Source organism: Sprattus sprattus (assembly GCF_963457725.1).
Source record: "Sprattus sprattus genome assembly, chromosome: 7".
Taxonomy (NCBI): Eukaryota; Metazoa; Chordata; class Actinopteri; order Clupeiformes; family Clupeidae; genus Sprattus; species Sprattus sprattus.
In genome coordinates this window covers 33,666,431-33,687,033 of record NC_137926.1, presented here as the reverse complement: position 1 = coordinate 33,687,033, position 20,603 = coordinate 33,666,431, and the positions used below count along the sequence as shown (strand labels likewise).

The 20,603-nt window shown below is 40.2% G+C and overlaps 1 protein-coding gene across 1 annotated transcript in view; it reads left to right on the top strand.

Moving 5' to 3' along the window:
- The window catches only part of cep290 (centrosomal protein 290), a gene marked incomplete at its 5' end in the record, with an annotated part of 73,492 nt that overhangs the window by 8,015 nt on the left and 44,874 nt on the right, over positions 1 to 20,603 (top strand). The window contains 15 exons of the mRNA XM_080841806.1: positions 5,136 to 5,279; positions 5,414 to 5,467; positions 6,555 to 6,701; positions 8,093 to 8,275; positions 15,964 to 16,053; positions 17,495 to 17,617; positions 18,168 to 18,188; positions 18,335 to 18,458; positions 18,635 to 18,807; positions 18,904 to 19,066; positions 19,246 to 19,346; positions 19,437 to 19,503; positions 19,649 to 19,731; positions 20,308 to 20,392; positions 20,475 to 20,599. Of these exons, the coding sequence (XP_080697932.1) occupies positions 5,136 to 5,279; positions 5,414 to 5,467; positions 6,555 to 6,701; positions 8,093 to 8,275; positions 15,964 to 16,053; positions 17,495 to 17,617; positions 18,168 to 18,188; positions 18,335 to 18,458; positions 18,635 to 18,807; positions 18,904 to 19,066; positions 19,246 to 19,346; positions 19,437 to 19,503; positions 19,649 to 19,731; positions 20,308 to 20,392; positions 20,475 to 20,599 (1,683 nt within the window). The remainder of the gene's footprint in view (positions 1 to 5,135; positions 5,280 to 5,413; positions 5,468 to 6,554; positions 6,702 to 8,092; positions 8,276 to 15,963; positions 16,054 to 17,494; positions 17,618 to 18,167; positions 18,189 to 18,334; positions 18,459 to 18,634; positions 18,808 to 18,903; positions 19,067 to 19,245; positions 19,347 to 19,436; positions 19,504 to 19,648; positions 19,732 to 20,307; positions 20,393 to 20,474; positions 20,600 to 20,603) is intronic.

Here is a 20,603-nt window from a genome sequence, read left to right as displayed (position 1 = left end):
AACTCTTGGTCCACTCTTGTTCTCTATTTTTATCAATGACCTCTCCTCATTCTGCTCTGATTGTTGTGTCCAGCTTTATGCTGATGACACAGTGTTATACACATCGCAAACAGACACATTTCAAATTCAATCTACCTTGCAATCTGGCTTTAATTCTCTACAACACTGGCTGGCAGCAAATACACTGTTACTCAACAAAACTAAATCTCACACCATGATTTTTGGCACTCAACAAAATATTAAAACAAAGTTAAAATCCTCTTCATATATGATCACCTGTCTCGATGGTACACCACTGAAAAAAGTTGAACACATAAAATATCTTGGACTCTGGTTAGACTGTGGACTATCATTTAAATATCACATTGATCACACCGTAAAGAAACTGATTTTTTGCCTTAGTGTCCTCTACAGAGCTAAACACCTGTTAGTTTTTCATTTGCTGTAAGGAAGAGACTTGCTTCACAACTCATATTACCAATTCTCGACTATGCAGATGTTGTTTATATGGTGGCCTCAAAAACAAATCTCCATGCTCTTAATACTGTGTATAATAGATTGTGTAGGTTTATCCTTGGCTGTCCTTTCACAACCCACCACTGTACAATGTATGAAACACTTAACTTTCCCTCTCTCAATATAAGAAGACAGTTGCATTGGTATCACTTGGTATCATATTTTTAAATGTATTTATTTCAACTACCCTCTTTACTTAAAGAATGTATTTGTACCAGTCTCATCTCATTACAATTTAAGACATGCCTCTCAAATCTTTTTTTCTACTCCCACAGTCGGTAAATCTGTTGGTAAAATGGCTTTTGAGTTTAAAGCACCATTAGACTGGAACAATCTACCAGGAAATATTCGGTCAATTTCATCATTACCTGTGTTTAAAAATGCTCTTTCTTCTTATTATGCAAACTGCTGCAACTGTTTAAATGAATATCTTCTTATATATAGGCTATATATATATGTATTTTTATTTAACATGGTGTTGGGGGATGTGACTGCTGGATACAGATAGATTGATATAGATAAATAGTTATAGATAGAAAGATATTATTACTATACACAGTATGTATTACTATTATTAACATTAACATTATTATGCTCCTGAGCTGATGATCTGTTGTTGTGCTTTGCTTGGAGCGCAGTCGTATAATTCGTTATGTATTTGATGTCTTGCTGCAATTCTGCTGATCGTTTGTTGTGTGTTGTTTTTGCTTGTCCTGTCTTATCGTTGTTTCTATGTTTATGTTCATTTAATGTATGTTTACAATCTGATTGTGTTGTGGACCCCCTCGAAAACGAGATGGTACATCTCAAAGGGTTATTCCCAATAAAGATAATTTCCAACTCTTGTAACAGCTGGCCATATACTGAGCAATATTCTGGGCACACGTCTTAGTAAGGAATGATAGTCTTCGTCCACAAATTCAAAGATTCTTTTAAGCTCCTCAGTGTGTTTTGCTGATTAGGAAAAATGACTGAACAGCTTATTAACTGTACATTCAATACTTATGTCCAGTCTATCTCCAGCATATTTTACACAGTATGCCAGTTTGCCTTCACAACGCCTGCATATTATACATATTATATTTTCCATCGTTCACACTGGCATTATGGGCTGTGTAGGCAGAGATCAGACTGATTTGAAGGCGATTCCCTCTTATTGTGTTTGTTATTTGATTGTGGATTGATTCGGATGCCTCATTGCTATCCTCTTGAAAGCCAAACATTTGTTTGCAACCCCAGCTCTGGTGCCCATTATCTAAACGTCAACGGAAAAAGCTTGACACTGCTGTGATTTGATGCATCTGATGCCACTGAGGAAAAGTAAGAGTGCCTGTCACCTGGGAGTATGGGAGATGTCAATTCCCTTATGCATTTCTCTACTGAAACAGGGGCAAGGACGTTTGTGACCATGCACGCCGAATTTGTGCAGCCACAAAACATTTTCTTTGCGATATCTGAGTCCGGGAAAAGAGGCCAGCTTGTTACTGCAGTCAGTGGATCTATATGAATGTGCATGTTGCACTTAATGATAAACAATGGTTACTTCAGCTGCTGTGATAGAAAACTTTAGATTCGTCAAACCGTTCCAATGAAACTTAAAGGTTTGGCCCTTATTTGACACTATGGCCAATATCCTGAGATATAAAAGCTCAAATTTCATGAAACTCAACACAGTCAATCACTTCTACACTCCATCCTCAAGGGTCGCTACAACCACCACATGCTGGGGAACTCGTACACTAGAATTGCAGTAGCCTCAAGCGGTTGCCAGATGGCACACTTGCATTGTGACTTGAGAAGTCAAGACATCGCCATTTTGAATAGTGAAACAGGTTTACAACCTGTATATTTGCACCACCTGACGTTTCGGGGGTTTGAGATACCAAAATCTTAAAATTCAATATCATTTGGGGGCACTAAAAATATATTCCATGTAAAGAAGCCTAATGGAATCCACATGGTTATTTGGTAACATATTTTTACTCTGCAGATCAGATGCACTCAGTTTCTATTTCATTGTTGATATTTGAGTTCAACAGCCAATCAAAATCACACCTTTCCTTTCTGTGCTCCTGAAGCACCGTTTTGATTGGTTGGGATGGTTCATGGGCGGGCCACTATTGTTTTTCCCATTTACAGGGCCAGGACTGCACTAAAAAATCATGGACTGTATCTTTTGAAGCAACTGTAAGAAATCTGATTACCTAAAATGCTTACAAGAACCTTCCTATGGTAATATAGTTGCTGATGGTGTGCTGTGAAACCTTTTCTTGCATATCCTGGGCGTGGTCCAACCTGTGGTCCAGCAGCGTAGAGCATGGCCTGGGTGGATAGTTAGGACGACGTGTGTTTCTGTAGCTCACCATTGACCATACATTATCAAAATTAATTTTAAAATGTATAGCCAGAACTACTTGACATTAGCTGAGGCCCTTTTTGTCATTTTTCATTGTCATTCAATGTCTTTCTTCTCCTCAGGTTGAGCAGAGGGATATACAAGAAAAAGAAGCCACATCTTTAGTCCAGCTTTTCAGAATAGCTCAGTCTCTCCTGAAGGTTACTTCTTTATCTATTCTTGATCTACTTATAGTGTCATTTGATATTCTTCTCTTTATATCTAGAGATTGTGGGGACATATTGTCTGCAGTTTGGTGATGTACGTATATGATGCTTTACTAGTACATCAGCCCAGTCTCTCTTCTCTTCCTCTAACAGATCAAATGTCAAGAGCTTTCATTTGCGTATGAGATGATAGAGAAGGCTGGGGTTGATCAGGCAAGACTGGGTAGGTATCTTTTTTTCTTTAGCCAGCCACATAGAATAGCACAAAGCACACACATTTTGTGGAATGTTGCAGTTGTGATAAGTGAAAAATAAGTATGAAACATTTGAAGTATGTTAATAATAAGTTGCATTTTCTATGTGTCCACTTAGAGAATGCATTTCAAACCAAAGTATCCAAACTGGAGAGTGAACTGAAGGTAAGATTGATATTGCAGAAGCACGTTTTGTAGAATAATGTCCAAATAAACTCATGATTATATAATCTGGCTTGTGCTTTGTGTTGTCTCAGCACTGTTGTACAACATGCATGGTTGCCACAGGTTTGGAAAGTACTTGAAAGTGTAATATCAAGTACTTGAAACTTGGTGTAAATGTGTTAGATTCTTGAAAGTGATTTGAATTTATGATTTAGTTGTTAATGTTAGGGTAGATAATCATTGCTATGGAAATCATATTGTCAATCATGAAGTTTTTGATTGGAGAAAATTAAGCAAATGAAATGTAGTGGATTGAAAACCATGTTGTGAAACGAAAAGTGCTTACATCAGTCTATTTGAATGGCCAGTCCACTCTGTAAAAAACACTCAGGAATAGCTGTATCATTACAGGCTATGAAAAGCCTGTTTCACAAGCCACATCTGAAAAGCTGCACTGTTACAATAACCTGGTGTGTAGGTCATCCAATATATATAAAAAAAATTGTATCCCTGCACCCTGAAATATATGGGAGATTCACACATTACATTTGGAGGGTGGGGTGGAAGCACAGCACTTGTGAAGCTTGTCAGCTTTGTTGGAGAATAACCAGAGTAAGGCTAAGAAAAACAGCAAGCTAACGTTTGGTACTTAACAACTTAAAGTTATTGTCCTGTATTAGAATAATATGTTCATACCGCTGGGCTGTGTCCTGTCCTGTATTAGACTAATATGTTCATACCACTGGGCTGTGTCCTGTATTAGACTACTAATATGTTCATACCGATGGGCTGTGTCCTTTCCTGTATAAGACTAATATGTTAATACCACTGGGCTGTGTCCTGTATTAGACTACTAATATGTTCATACCGATGGGCTGTGTCCTTTCCTGTATTAGACTAATATGTTAATACCACTGGGCTGTGTCCTCATAGTCCTGTCTGCACCCATGTGTTTGTGTCTGTGTCTGTGCCTGGTATGCCTGTGCTCTGTCAGCTGCCAAGTGTCTGGGTGGAAATAAAAAGATAATAGGATAGGTTGGTTATTAATGTGGGGTGGGGTCGAGTGCTGTGATTTCTGAAGAAAGTGGGCTACAAGCAGACTCTAGAAACTAGAACTACATGTCCATTGTGTCTGCAGCTGTCCATGTGTGCGTCCCCAACAGTGATAAACTAAAGGCTTCCTCAGCCTTACCAAGACCCTGAGTTTGAGGGGTTTGTTGTTTTGGGACGAGTAGTGAGGCCCATTACGCTGCTGATTAGAGTGTACCCCACCCCATCAGCTCTTGCACTCTGCCTGCTGCCTCCCTTGTCTTCAGTTCTGGGGAGTCTAACTAGGCTAAATTATGAAGCGTTATAACACTCAACACTCAACACTACCACCCCTTACTCTCAAAAACATTTAATGACTTAATTATGAGCACGTCCCCCATATGTGCGTTTGGAGAGCTGCGGCAGTACTAAGAGGATTACAGCACTAATTCCACTGAGCTCCTCTTCTCACTGCCCCAAGAACTAGTTACAATACAAACATACGTTTGGAATGTAATTTAACTTTTGTTATTTGGAATATCTTTGTATTTTCACCAGTTCATATTTGTGACAGTAACTGTCAAAGTGTTGCCTTTGTGCCTTGTCCAGATGGTGAATCGCTCTGCAGGGGGTAGAGATACACGTTTCCTCCGAGATGAGATCCGCCAGCTGGAGAGTCATTTGGAGCACAAGGAGAAGGAGCTGGTTCAGCTGGACAAGGAGATGATGAAGGAGAGGAAGGCTAATGAGGAGGTATACTCAAGGCTTTCATTTGAAACACTAGCAGAAGAACACATTGATCAAACACTTCTGAAACCATGGTGCCCTTTTGATGTAAATCTGTTCATGGCTGTTGTTGTTGTTGTTGTTTTGCTTGGTGAACACAGCTATCGACCAGAGTGGAGGCCACTGAGGACAAGAATAGGACACTGACAAGGGAGGTATGTATGGGATGTCTGAATGATAATATTTACTCACCTTGCATGAACTGGACTGCAAGCAAGTAAAGAAAACAAGATAATAGTAACTGTTTGAGCTCAACTGGTATAGGACTGAAATAACTATAGAAGAAGGATCTTTATCCTTTATACATGCTTGGTTGATTTCAAAGGGAGTAAAGCTTGTGTTTTTTGTAATGTGTCAATTGCCTCTTGCCTCTGCTGCAAACTGTGTCTCTGTCTTATTACCTTTATCGACTACCCCATCTCTTTCTTAATTTCTTTCTTATTTATCCTTATTAGTCTTTGGCTAGACAGATAGGTACTTGTATTGCCAAAGCAGTCACTACTTACATTAACACAGGTGAAGTAGGTACGGTAAATAACCAGATTGGTAATCAGTTTGCAATAGTACTTCTTAATGATCTATTAAATAGCGAATTATAAGCAATAGTACTTATTAATGATCTATTATCCTATTAAAAAACTAATAGTATGTATTATTCAAAGCAGTAGAATAGGTATGATGACTGTATCTGTGTGCCTGCTTGTGTGTGTGTGTGTGTGTGTGTGTGCATTAATGAGTCTGTGGTCTAAGGCTTCCAGCGCCACCAATGGGTCAAAAGTGGGAAGTATGTTTATGCTTGTCATTTTTAAACAACATGGATGATTTTCAAGAGTGAGATAATGATTGATTGTTTTGGATCAAAGTGAGTTCAATGCTTGACAAAATTTGCAGCCATATTGGATTTTCCATCCTATTGGATTTTTATAAAAAGTAAAAACTATTCCAATCCCTACATCAAGCCTCACAGCTGTCTTGTAGTGTCTTCAGGGAGTAGGGGAAGTAAGAGTGAGCGCAAGTGCGCAATCCTGGAAGAACACTGAGAATAAGGGCAGGAGGAAGGGAGTGTCAGAGGGACGTCTTGGGCGTTTTGTCCCCAGGTTAAGAGGCGTAGTTCAGGTGATCTCCAGTTAAACATATGATTGGACGAGAGGTGTGACTGTTTACTTCAATTCCTGATTAAACAACACAATGAACGAATTCCATCTGTTGAGTCCCAATTGATTTTCCTGTCTTTTTATCTAGAATGATCAGCTTCGTCAAGATGTGGAGTTTTATGGCAGAGAACTGGAGCACAGGGTGCCTGTCCAGTCCAAAGACGAGAGCCATGAGGCTCAGAGACGCCTCACGCTATCCAACCGCCATCTCTACCAGTGCATGGAGGACCTACAGGTACTTCTGCGGAGCCTCTGGTGATGGAGACTCACTCCCTGGTCTGCCGTCTCTCTGACAATGTGTTGTATTTTAAAGCACAGTTCTCACCCAGATTGGACCAATGATTGCTTCATTCCCCCATTACTTGTTCTCAAATGGCCTAACATCATTTTATATGGAGATGTGGTGGGGTACGTCACAAACTATATCGGGGCCATATTGGCAGGAAAAGATTCAGTGGAGCACCAGTCTGTCAGCTGGAGTTCAAACAACTAACTAGTAAGGAAGACTGCACTGTCAACATGGTGCACAATCAAAGTGCTCTAGATGGCACAAATACATGTCTGAAAGTTGTTTTACCATGCTCTCAAGAGATCCTCAAAGAAGGAATGAGTGGGTTCAGCTGCAGCTCATTGAGTTCAGTCTCTATGAATCATTTAGGCTACCTGTTGTAGGAATAAGTTTGGATAAAATAGATGCTTAGAAAATAACATCATGGCTTGATCTGTAGTTTTTTAGAAAAAGTGTGTTTAAACTCCTTGCTACAACAGCGAGTTGAAATGTCTTAAGCCACAAAGCTAAAACTAATCAAGCTAGTCTTTCAGTGCATTCTTTTTTAAAATATCACACTTTTGCATAACAACAGAACAGTTTTTTGCTGATGGGCTACAAGCTACTGAAGTTGGATACCAAAATCCTGATTTAGTTTATTTTGTAACTTATTGGCTTTTACAAGTCTTGAAAATGCTGCCAGTGTAGACAGAGGGGCGGTTAAACAAAGACTAAGGCCAGCCTGTATCTGAATCCTGGAGGTCAAGAACTGAATGTGGAATCTTGATTGGTTTGAGAAGGATGCCAAGTAGGTCATTTAGACTGCGGACTGGGATTGTTCTGATCTGTGGTCCATCCTTTCTAGAGGCTGCCTGAAATACATCATCTACAGACCATGCTGACAAAAAAGTTGTGTGTCAAATGTGTGCTTTTTGGCCTATATCTTGTGATGTCATTGTCCAAACTTCACGATGACGTTCTTTGGTGGCACACTACATTTTGTGGAAATTTCGTCAATAAGGGGTGTTACAACAGACACATGTAAATATCTGAAGAAGCGCTTTAGTTCAAACTCTGTACTTATCTATGTATACCTTTACTTAGCTATACCTGTACTTGGCTCCATTTCACTACAGTTCCTGACTTGCCAGTTGGCTGTCTCGCCAAAATGGCGGCCAAACGGCCAATCAAAAATACTGAAGCAAATACTTGCCAGTGTGAATGGCTGATCTTCATCAAATCTGACAACAAATCTCATGGCCTAAAGGCAAAGGAAAACTCTGAGGGCCTACATCTGATAATTCCCAATTGCAATGTTGCTTGGTAACCTAAAAAAATGCCTTAAATCTTTTGTATAGAGAGCAGAGGATGAAAATGCTAATTTGAGGACTCAAAGTGATTTGATGCAGAAGAATCTTGAGGAGTCTGTGAAGGAGATGGAGAAGATGACAGATGAATACAACAAGATGAAGATCATAGTTCAGCAGTCAGACTCCATGATGGACCAGCTGCGGAGGGACAGAGACCATGCCAAGACTCAGGTAAAACCACATTCAGAGACCATGCCAAGACTCAGGTAAAACCACATTCAGAGACCATGCCAAGACTCAGGTAAAACCACATTCAGAGACCATGCCAAGACTCAGGTAAAACCACATTCAGAGACTATGCCAAGACTCAGGTAAAACTAGATTCCAGAAACTATGCCAAGACTCAGGTAAAACCACAATTGGAATATGACATTATCCTTCATTTTATGAACACGTTTTTTTCCAATATATTTCCTTCTATATTTCTTGGACTTTGTCATCACAATTGGACATGGCTTACAAGTATTGATTTCTAATTTATAGTTTTATCCGAATTTGTATACGGTTTGAATATTGAATCAGCTTAGTAATGTGGGGTTAATATCTGCCAACAGCGAAAATATGAATTGTGAATATGACCTCTGTTATTATCAATATGACCTCTGTGATCATGTCATGAAAGCAAGCTCTTTCACTTTAACTGGTATATGGCACCGTTGGGGGGAAAGCAGGGCTAGTTACCCCAGAGGCCAGGTGGCCACATGTGTTGACTATTCAAAGCTCTGACCAGTTGCCCTATGTGTTGACTATTCAAAGCTCTAACTAGTTGCCACATGTGTTGACTATTCAAAGCTCTGACCAGTTGCCACATGTGTTGTGTTGACTATACAAAGCTCTGACCAGTTGCCCCATGTGTTGGGTTGACTATTCAAAGCTCTGACCAGTTGACACACGAGTTTTGTTTTGACTTTTCAAAGCTCTGACCAGTTGACACATGTGTTGTGTTGACTATTCAAAGTTCTGACCGGCTGCCACATGTGTTGACTATTCAAAGCTCTGACTGGTTGCCACATGTGGTGTGTTGACTATTCAAAGCTCTGACCAGTTGCCACATGTGTTGTGTTGACTATTCAAAGCTCTGACCAGTTTTCTTCCCTGAATTTGAGATGTAACTGGAAGGTTAAATCACTAGGTCACTGATGGTGGGTTAAATCACTAGGTCACTGATGGTGGGGTAAATCACTAGGTCACTGATGGTGGGGTAAATCACTAGGTCACTTGATGGTAGGGTAAATCACTAGGTCACTGATGGTGGGGTAAATCACTAGGTCACTGATGGTAGGGTAAATCACTAGGTCAGTGAACCTTTGCTTTGGTTTATTTGTAGGTTAAATCACTAGGTCAGTGAACCTATACTTTTTGTATTGCAAAGTGGTGCAGCATTATCCGCCTATGTAGGCAGAGAAACGAACAAGGACGGCACAGAAAGGGAAGAAAGTGTCTAAGTTAAGTTTGGGAAAGAAAAGGAGAGCAACAAAGCATTGCATTAAACATACTAACAGCTAATCATCAGATGAGGACAAGTGTTTCTGCTTTTTCTGTGTGAAACTAGTTTTCAACAGCTGGCCAAAGGAGATTTGGGTTTAATGTGTGTGATGTGGTAAAGGCCCCATGCTGCATGTTGGCTACCTCAGGAGAGGCCGTTTACGATTGATCAGAATTATGACTGAGTGACCAGGCATGCGCGGGCTGATCCAAAATAAGCAGGAGCCTGTGGACACAAGTCAGAAAAAAATGCTTTCAATGATATATAACAATATTTTAAGCAATTATGATTTACTAAAAGATCAATGACTGAATGAATCCAATCACAAGAAGATGCAGTGCAGGCTTACCACTGACAACTGCAACTGGGAAAAGAGAGTATTCAGACATTCAACAAAGAAAAGTAAAGTGTGTGTATTTTAGGAAGTTGTAGGCGAAGATGACAGCAGTGTTTGGGATAATTATCGACAACCTTGACACGGAATCTAATGAAAAGTAGCCCAGTAAAATATTGCTAATATATTACATGCTGTTTATAAAACTGCTGATATATAACATGTTGTTTATAATATTGCTGATATATAACATGCTGTTCATAATATTGCTGATATATATAACATGCTGTTACGCATACGAAGGGGGTTGCTCAGTACGGTTTTGCTCAGCTTTGCCCTTTGCACAGCCTGGATTTCCATTTCCATACCTCAGGGTCTACATGCTTGAGGGTGTCTCTTTGAGTAATAGTGAGACAGTAGCCCAAATTAAACTTTCAACCTTTGCAGCAAAGCCAAAGAAGTCGATGTCCATGGCATTCAAAGCCAAAAAGGTCTATGAGGAGGAGAGTGCAGTTATACGGAACCTTAACTTTGTTCAGGACTTAAAGGAAGACAGGTGGAAGGTGGAAGTGTCTGGCCATGATTGGACAGGTTACCCAGCCTCCCTGTTTGAGCCGGAAGTGGGAAAAACTACCGCCGTGTGACAAGGCTGTTGTAATGGTAGTAGATGCCATGGCGTTCATTCAACGTTACCAAGATCTTGGGAGCAGCACCTTCCATGAACTGCAAGGAAAGTACCTGAGGAAGCTCCTTGGAATCCTCCCAGACAAGTGTGACTGCATCCATTTTGTTGGTGATCGATATGATGTCTCACCTGCTTCAGATCTTGCATCCCTTCTCCTCAGCACCTACATACTTACCGGATGTGACACAGTGAGCTATCTGTACAGAAGAGGAAAAAGGCGGGCCTACACAACTGCTATCAAACACCTGACAGACCTTCTGCCACTTTGCAGGTATGGTGACCCTGAGGAAAGCCTGGATGTTCAGGAAGAGGTTATAACAGCAGCCCGGCGATACATGGTGTCACTCTATGACAGAAGTGACTTTGGTGGTACTCTAGATGCACTGCGAGCCCATCTCTTTGTGAGCATCAAAGGAGACATGCGTTGCCTTCCACCAACTGAAGATGCCTTCCTATTACACCTTCGCCGAGCCCTGCATCAGTTGGCTATGTGTAAGAGAGCACACATGGTTCAGCCAACCTACCCAGCTACCACTGATTTTGGGAGACAACTTGTCAATGGCAAATTGGTGGCAACCATGATTCTGAAAGATTCAAAACCTTCTGAACTCAAACACAGCACATACTGCCGCTGCAAGAAAAGCATGGCAAGAGCCAATGTGAAGTGTGGCATTGCATGTCTGTGCACCGGAGACCCAAACCAAGGGCGTAGGTTTGCATAGGGTTGGTAGGGACTAGTCACGACCAAAGTTTGGGAAAGACAAAAAAGTCCCTACCAATATTTTGTACATTTGAGAAAAAATATATTGCACAATATATTTGCAAACTCATTCGTATTATTATCAATACAATGTTCGTCGCCCAGAAGAGTTATAAATACATTTCTAAGTTTTCCAATGCGCCCTTGAGCCTGTGAGACAAGATGCTGTCATTTAATTGGCTGAAGTGGCAGAGTCAGAAACACTACGTGAATCCTGAAAGAGTGCTGCTAGTAGTCTGATACGGTAAGCTACTAAATTCGCCAGGAAATAATAACGCCTCATATCAGTATTTCGTTTGGTCTCAGCATTGATATTTTGACCCTTTTGTGCTCTGAAAAGCCACCTAAAAAGAAAAGAGATGCCAGAAGTTTTTTCCACCCATAGAGCTATCCAAAAGCCCAGGTCGCTGTTAGTTAGCTGGTACGAAAAACTACCCACATTGCGAAGCTGCTAACCCTAAATCGCCACCCATTGTACAATGGAAACATGTTTTGAAGGTTGTTAGTGTGTAGGGCATGTAACTTTAGCTTAGTAACTTTACATCTCGTCTTGTTGAAGCCAGATGGATAAGCTACTCGGTCCGTGGATCTTCTGGCCAATCGATTTATATTGATAAGTTATATCTCATGTCATGTGTATGTGAACACTTAGGCCTATGACCTGTGGGTCTTATGTCTGCTAGCATTTTGGAGTGCGCGCTCCCAGTTAAAACAGGTGCCGGACTAAACGCGACCGAACAAAAGAAAAAGGTCTGCACACTGTTCTGCTCCCAGTTTATTATACACAACGTTTCGACCAGTCTGGTCTTCGTCAGGTGTAGGTGTGAGTTTGTGTTTCTGACATTTCTTTTAATTTTGAAGTTTTAAAGACTCTCAATCAGGGGCGGGCGCAGTGCGCCGATGAATGACAGCTCCACACTTCATATTTAAAACACAATAAAAAAAAGAATTGGGCCTACACAAAAACCCAAATGAATATGAAATAAATTACATAGCCTATGCTAAAGAAAAAGGAACACTATTCAATAGAAACAAAGATGACAAGTGCACAAATATAGGCCTAGGCCTACAGAAATAGGCCTATGTAGGCCTATCACCAAAAAACGTCTCTCATGTCAAACTGTCCAATACCCAATAAATATAAAGGGATATTCTATCACATATTTAGCGAGTCATAGGCCTACCAAGCAACTCCCCACCCAAGACAAAAACAAACAAACGAGAGCGACAGTGTGTCTCTCTGACCTTTGGTTTGCACATGACGGCTACGGTAGAACTAATCACACACACAATGAATGAATGTCAATGTCAATGAATCAATGTCATCAGCACATACAACAGAACCAGTTCCGGGTCATATTAATGCAAAATCAGTGATGGAAAATTGCCCCTGTTTTTATTTACCCGAATTTCCATTCATAACCGCGCACACGAACCACAGAAAACGACCCGTCTCCCGTTTTGAAATTGGAAATGGGAAATAGGTTCGTTCCTCGTTTCCCATTTTCCGACTCCGAGACGGGAGACGGCTCGTTATCCGTTTTCCATTTCCTGGTTTTAAAACGAAAATCGATTGGCCAGAAGATCCACGGACCCTACTCTACCCTGTTTAGACAATTTTACCCATGAATGTAATCAATCACACTGGCTATTTTGAGAATACATGTTATACTTGAAGGTAGTAAAAAGGTGCAATAAATTGGGATGCCCAAATGTATGTAGCATATAATTCATGAATACATTATTTCATTTCACTGCAATCCAGATGATGTAGGCTTAGTACAGCTCCATAAAACCTGAACCTTTTACCTACATATTACAAATTAATTTCAGAACAAAAAAATGCACTTCATGTACTTTTCATTAGGTAATTTTGTTCATTAAGGCAATATTTTGAAATGCATTCAGGAAACTAAGAAATCCAGTGCAGATGTAGTGCAGGTTGAGGAAGAAGCAGCTGGACCATCAGGGCTTCAGATGAGGTCTTACTCATGTTTCGGATATCCAAAAAGGACAACAAAAACATGTGATGTCAAGAAATGTGGAGAACGTTTATTTTTTTATTTAAACTAAGGGATTATTATTCTTAATATGTTTAAATCAGTTCAAAGCTCCACAAGTTATTAGTACACAAATGCTTATATATTCTAATAAAGTTTGCCTGTTAAATAAATATCAACTAAATTTTTTAATTTATGGTGGGGGTGGGGGGGTCTGCCTGGCAGTGTCCCTACCAATGCTGAGACCAAACCTACGCCCTTGACCCAAACAGATGTTCAAGGATTGCGCTTGAAGACAGGGACATGCGTGCGTGCGTGCGTGCGTGCGTGCGTGTTAGAAAAAGAGAGAGGGGGGGTGCATCTTTTTTCGTGCTGCTGTATAAACCCACTCTGCCGGTCTTGTTTGCTGTCTCCTCAGGTGGTGAGGGTGAAGGTCTGTAGTATCTGCTGTATCCTCCTGAATATCCCACCTCACAGGGACCTGCATCTAGTTAATTAAGTTATGTTCAATCATTCTGTTCTGTTAAAGTTGTAATAGTTGTCATTTGAGGCAATAAAATATTATAAGTCATTTTGCTGTAATATATTTCTTGTGTGACACATTTCCATTGGGAGAACAGGGTTATGTTGAAATTAAGAAGATGCTTAGGCCATGATGTTTAATAATGTGGACATTAACAACCATGCTAAATATCCAGCTTGTCTTTCGGAATTTTGAGAGTAGCCTAAAATTCTATTGAGGTTCTGATCCTGTTGATCACCAACTAGTAGTGAAATCATCACTGATCCATTGATATTGGTTGGATTTTTATATTTTTTTCTGATGAATGAGTACACTGTTTGGTGAAAAGAATGGCATGTTGACTGATGTCATAACTTGGGGGAATAGTTGATTGCTAATGAAGTTAAGATGAAAATATTTGAAAAAGGTGAGAAAACGCCTACATTTTTGCATTAAATTGATGCTAAATCATGTAGAAATGTGTTTTTAGAGTATTTTTTTCAGTGGATGTTGTCAGCACATGTGTTCTGTGTATCTGGAATGCATTTATTGACAGTCTAACCAACCCACTGAGGATTTGAGGAAAACATTTTTTTTTCACATTTTTCGGGTTAAAAATAAAGGGTGCATACACTAAAATGTCCACAATTTTTTTTCGCAATATTTCCGGCAGAGCAGACCCTCCAATTATTGGTTCTTAGGGTCAAAATTAACTGAAAAAACACAAATAAAAAGTATGGCAGACCATGTCAGGTTCAACCCATTTTTGTGACTTTGGCTCCCTGACTATAAGAGCTACATCAGGGTCCACTTGCTTGAGAGTGTCTCTTTAAGTAAGGGGTACATCAGGGTCCACTCGCTTGAGGGTGTCTCTTTAAGTAAGGGGTACATCAGGGTCCACTCGCTTGAGGGTGTCTCTTAAAGTAAGGGGTACATCAGGGTCCACTCGCTTGAGGGTGTCTCTCTGAGTAAGGGGTACATCAGGGTCTACTCGCTTGAGGGTGTCTCTTAAAGTAAGGGGTACATCAGGGTCTACTCGCTTGAGGGTGTCTCTTAAAGTAAGGGGTACATCAGGGTCCACTCGCTTGAGGGTGTCTCTTTAAGTAAGGGGTACATCAGGGTCCACTCGCTTGAGGGTGTCTCTTAAAGTAAGGGGTACATCAGGGTCCACTCGCTTGAGGGTGTCTCTTAAAGTAAGGGGTACATCAGGGTCCACTCGCTTGAGGGTGTCTCTTAAAGTAAGGGGTACATCAGGGTCCACTCGCTTGAGGGTGTCTCTTAAAGTAAGGGGTACATCAGGGTCCACTCGCTTGAGGGTGCCTCTTTAAGTAAGGGGTACATCAGGGTCTACTCGCTTGAGGGTGTCTCTTAAAGTAAGGGGTACATCAGGGTCCACTCGCTTGAGGGTGTCTCTTAAAGTAAGGGGTACATCAGGGTCCACTCGCTTGAGGGTGTCTCTTTAAGTAAGGGGTACATCAGGGTCTACTTGCTTGAGAGTGTCTCTTTAAGTAAGGGGTACATCAGGGTCTACTTGCTTGAGAGTGTCTCTTTAAGTAAGGGGTACATCAGGGTCTACTCGCTTGAGGGTGTCTCTCTGAGTAAGGGGTACATCAGAGTCTACTCGCTTGAGGGTGTCTCTTTTAAGTAAGAGATAAAGGCCCCTGTGCCCTGTTAGTATGTGTAACCGCTGTGACAGAGATGTATACAGGTGACATTAAGGACGCATTCCAACATTAGCAAAGTACAGGCTACCAAGGATGGACTGGAGGGGCACTATTTTAATCCTGAACGTCACCTTTGCTTCTGTTATTCTTATATATTTGCTTGAATTTCATTATTCACCATGCAATGCCTTCACGGATCACCAGGGGGCTGCAGACTATTGGTTGAAAACCTAGTTAAATACCGCATTTGAGATGAAAACTACACTTATTACATTAGATTTGTTTATGCTATTATTCTACCCCAAAATGTGTTTAAAAGCGTAGAAATGTACTGTAGTATGCTCGTACTGACCTTACCAAAACAAGACGGTCAGTACATTTTTGGTTTAAATGATTTATCTGAATTCTTTCTTTTTAAACTTTTGTAGGTGAGAGAACTGATGGACCAAATCCAGAGGAGGGCTGAGGAAGACGACCCAGTCATGGCTGCAGTCAGTGCTAAAGTGGACGAGTGGAAGGTACCTGTTCCAACACATAGATTGATCAGTCAGTGCTAAAGTGGACGAGTGGAAGGTACCTGTTCCATCACATAGATTGATCAGTCAGTGCTAAAGTGGAAGGTACCTGTTCCAACACATAGATTGATCAGTCAGTGCTAAAGTGGACGAGTGGAAGGTGCCTGTTCCAACACATAGATTGATCAGTCAGTGCTAAAGTGGACGAGTGGAAGGTACCTGTTCCAACACATAGATTGATCAGTCAGTGCTAAAGTGGACGAGTGGAAGGTACCTGTTCCAACACATAGATTGATCAGTCAGTGCTAAAGTGGACGAGTGGAAGGTACCTGTTCCAACACATAGATTGATCAGTCAGTGCTAAAGTGGACGAGTGGAAGGTACCTGTTCCAACACATAGATTGATCAGTCAGTGCTAAAGTGGACGAGTGGAAGGTACCTGTTCCAACACATAGATTGATCAGTCAGTGCTAAAGTGGACGAGTGGAAGGTACCTGTTCCATCACATAGATTGATCAGTCAGTGCTAAAGTGGACGAGTGGAAGGTGCCTGTTCCATCACATAGATTGATCAGTCAGTGCTAAAGTGGAGGTGCCTGTTCCATCACATAGATTGATCAGTCAGTGCTAAAGTGGAGGTGCCTGTTCCATCACATAGATTGATCAGTCAGTGCTAAAGTGGAGGTGCCTGTTCCATCACATAGATTGATCAGTCAGTGCTAAAGTGGAGGTGCCTGTTCCATCACATAGATTGATCAGTCAGTGCTAAAGTGGAGGTGCCTGTTCCATCACATAGATTGATCAGTCAGTGCTAAAGTGGAGGTGCCTGTTCATCACATAGATTGATCATGGATCTCATCCTTAACTTGAGGTATCCATGATGCCCTGTCTAAGAAAAAAATGACCTGTCCTACAACCTGGCATACAGTGATTAGTGGGTAAATGAAATTAATGTAAGTGGTTCTAAATGGTTGAAAATAGTTTCCTTCCTTACATCTACTATCTTTAGAAAAATCATGTTGAACTTTCTCTTTAATACCAGTTTTAAACAAGTGTTAAACTAGGTATTGTGCTCCAGCTTTTACCTCCACAGATGTATTGCATTAGTCATGATAGCATGCTAGTTACAATATGAGTCTGCCCTGAGCGTGTTAACTATTCAGTGCAAACAGAGCTCATACACAGAAATATGAATATGAATTTATTCGGAAGTGAATGGAATTTTGTTGAGACCGTGTGTAAGAGTCTTTTTAGAACGTGTCCTTGGAACATGCCACCCATGGAGTCTCATACATAAAGAAAATGTCTTTAGGGGGACGCCCATACAGTCAGACATACCATACAGCCATCCCTTACAGTCAAGCAATACAATGCTGGTCTACGTTTCAGTTTTTCATCAGCAGTTATTTCAGTTGTTGTTATGCATGTATTGTCTGTACCCTCAGAGAGTATTATCTGAGAAGGATGACGAGGTCATGGAATACCAACGGATGAATCGAGAGCTGAGAGAGAAGCTGAGGGCATCACAAATGGATACTGAGAAGAACAACCTATTAGCTCTCCAGCAGGTCTGTTTGAGTTCAGTCTTTATAGGTAGCTAGCTTTAGCTTCTTTTTCTTCATTGTGATGGTTCACAGTCCCAGGGATATAAACACTGTTGCTACTAGCCCACCAGGCTATTCGCTATGTAGCTCTATAAACACTGTTGTTTCTACTAGCTCACCCGGATATTCACTATGTATCTCTATAAACACTGTTGTTTCTACTAGCTCACCAGGCTATTCACTATGTAGCTCTATAAACACTGTTGTTTCTACTAGCTTACCAGGCTATTAACTATGTCGCTCTGCAGCTTGGGGCACAGAGGGTGGATATGGTATTATATGCTTTTGTAACTGTTACTGCTGTAAGAATGGCTTCAGATTGCTGAAATGTGTCAGGTCTGTTGTTGTTAGTGTTTGCAAGGCAAATCTGTTGGCTGTGAGCTTGTGTGCTTGCTAGTTTTAGACAAAAAAAAAAACATGAAACTCATGATGCCCTTCCCTCTGTTCATTTTTTTCAAATTTGTTTGTCTCTTTTTTTCTGTCTCTGTTTTCCATACTTAATTTGCTGCTTCAGCTCATTTATGAGCTATGTGCTGTGAGTATTTCATAGTTAGTTAATCTATTTGTTAATCTAAGTTGTGTTAGTTGAAAGTTGTAGTTTTTGTATAACTCATTTCTTTTGATTCACATGTTTGTCTTATCTTGAGGAAGTCCAAACCTATAATAATGTGGTTCAACTAGGCTGTTCAAGAAAGAGACAATCAAATCAAGATGCTGAGTGATCAAGTGGAACAATACACAAATGAAATGGAAAAAAACACAGAACTGATTGAAGAACTGAAGAAACCCTTAAGGAAAGAGAGAGGTACTTTGCCACAGTTGTATGTCACTCAGGTCAAAACATGTTTTCAAGTTCTGGTGTAAAAAGCATAAACATAATCAGAATTTCCCTGTTAATATTCCTAAACACCATACCATATTATAATAGTTATTGTCCACTCATGTATTTTGATATTCACAAGATGCAATCAACTCCACCAGGTCCTCTCACTACTGGGCAGCTGAGGAAGATGGAGGGATTGCAGACGAAGGTCAATGTAGCGGAGAGGAAGGCGTTGGAAGCTGAGCACCAAGCAGAATTAGCTGAGAAAGATGCCAGACTGAAGGACAAAGAGCTCAGTGACACCCTTACTCGCATAAGAGTCTATGAGTCTGTAAGTTAGAGAAAGGCATGAAGAAGATCTCCAGTGTCATACAATGACAATTTCAAAGAACTTCTTATTTTGAGTTGTTTTCATGCTTGATTTCAGGGCACGGATGGCTTAGAGGCTGCTATAGCTGAGATCAAAGAGTGCAAAAACCAGATGGCAATAAGAGATACTGAGGCCAGAGCAATGACCAGAGAAATCAACACGTTAGAGATGAGGATGAATGATCTACTGGACCAGAACGAGGCCTTCAGAGAGAGACTCGGTCAGTTCAAAGGATTTGGCGTGTCTTTCTTCTAGGCATTTACATTCACACTCTTTCTGTTCACTCTGGACTTCATTTAATGAGCATTCAAATATATTTATGACTCTTTATAGATATGGTTCAGCTTCCAGTATATTGCATTCAAAGAATTACAGTAATGTCCTTTTATTTGAAAAAAGGTCTTACCCCAGAGGAAGAAGTGGATTTGACTGAATTTCGAAGGTCTAAGGCTTTAAAGCAAAGGCAGTATAAAGCAGAAAATCAAGTATTGATGAAAGAGGTAATGTTAGTTTGTTCATTTGTTGTTTTGTTGTTCTGTCTTACAGCGTTTATTGTTTTGAGGTGTTTTATTTTCTGTCTCCTTTCACAGATAGAGAGACTAGAGGAGGAGAGACTTGATCTCAGAGTGCAGTTAAGAGTCATGGTGAAGGAAAAAGGTGAGACATCAAGATGTTAAGTCTTGTGTTTGAGGTTAGCATGTTATTTATGTGTTTCTATGCTAGATATTGTAGATATTTCCTTTCTCGTGAACCATACCAATGCATGATGCATACAATTGTGTAATGTACTAATTTCACTCAGGGGTGAGCAGTGAACTTATGCCTAATATCTACACTCCAAGAGAGGCTGCTGGTGCATCCACAGATGACCACATAAAAACAATGGTATGTCTGCTTTTCTTTTTTGACTATTAAGTCTTACTTACTTTCTTAGAAGACAAAGGTGATTGAAATTGAAATATGAATTACTATATGTTTTTAATGGAAATGTTTGTTAGTATGTTACACATGGTAAAAAGTGTCTTAGACACCAGTGTTTGCATGAATGTTGTGTCATGGGCCTCACTCATCTCCAATAAGGGGGAGAGCAAGGCAAGTTGTCACGTATGGTAAATGGGAGATTTAGTCTGCCATCATTATTTTTTCTGACATGCATGAATTGTCATATTTTGTATGTATTAGAAATGATTGGTTACACTTGTATGTTCACTTAAGGCATTAAGTTCAGTTTTGGACATAAAAAATAAGAACTAGAATTGCATTTTCTGAAGGAAATAATAGTGCTTCCACAGCAAACAAATAAATAATATAGCCTCAAACAGCAGTTTCAACAACTTTTTAACTCATTGCAGTCAGAGCAGTATGTATGAATTAAATCAACAATTTAATCAACAAACAGCATTTATTTTAACTTGCAATTAATTTGTAAACTCTATCTTCTTGATTGATACTCTGATACAGAATGAACATCTTCTAATGGAGCTTAATAACAAACAGATTGAACTGGAACTAAAAGAAAAGGAATCATCTGAATTCAAGGCCAAATGTAAGTTTCACTCACTTTTTTTTTTAAATATGAATTTATTATTTTAAACTCATTATCTGTTAAACTCCCATTTACTTCCCAGTTAATGAAATGTTACATGAAAATGAGCACCTGGAAGAAGGCATCAAGGAGATCCTCGGGGCTCTACAGGAAAACCAGCAGAGGACACACACAATTAGTCTTCCCAGTTTGGAAAGGCTTGTGACCGTGA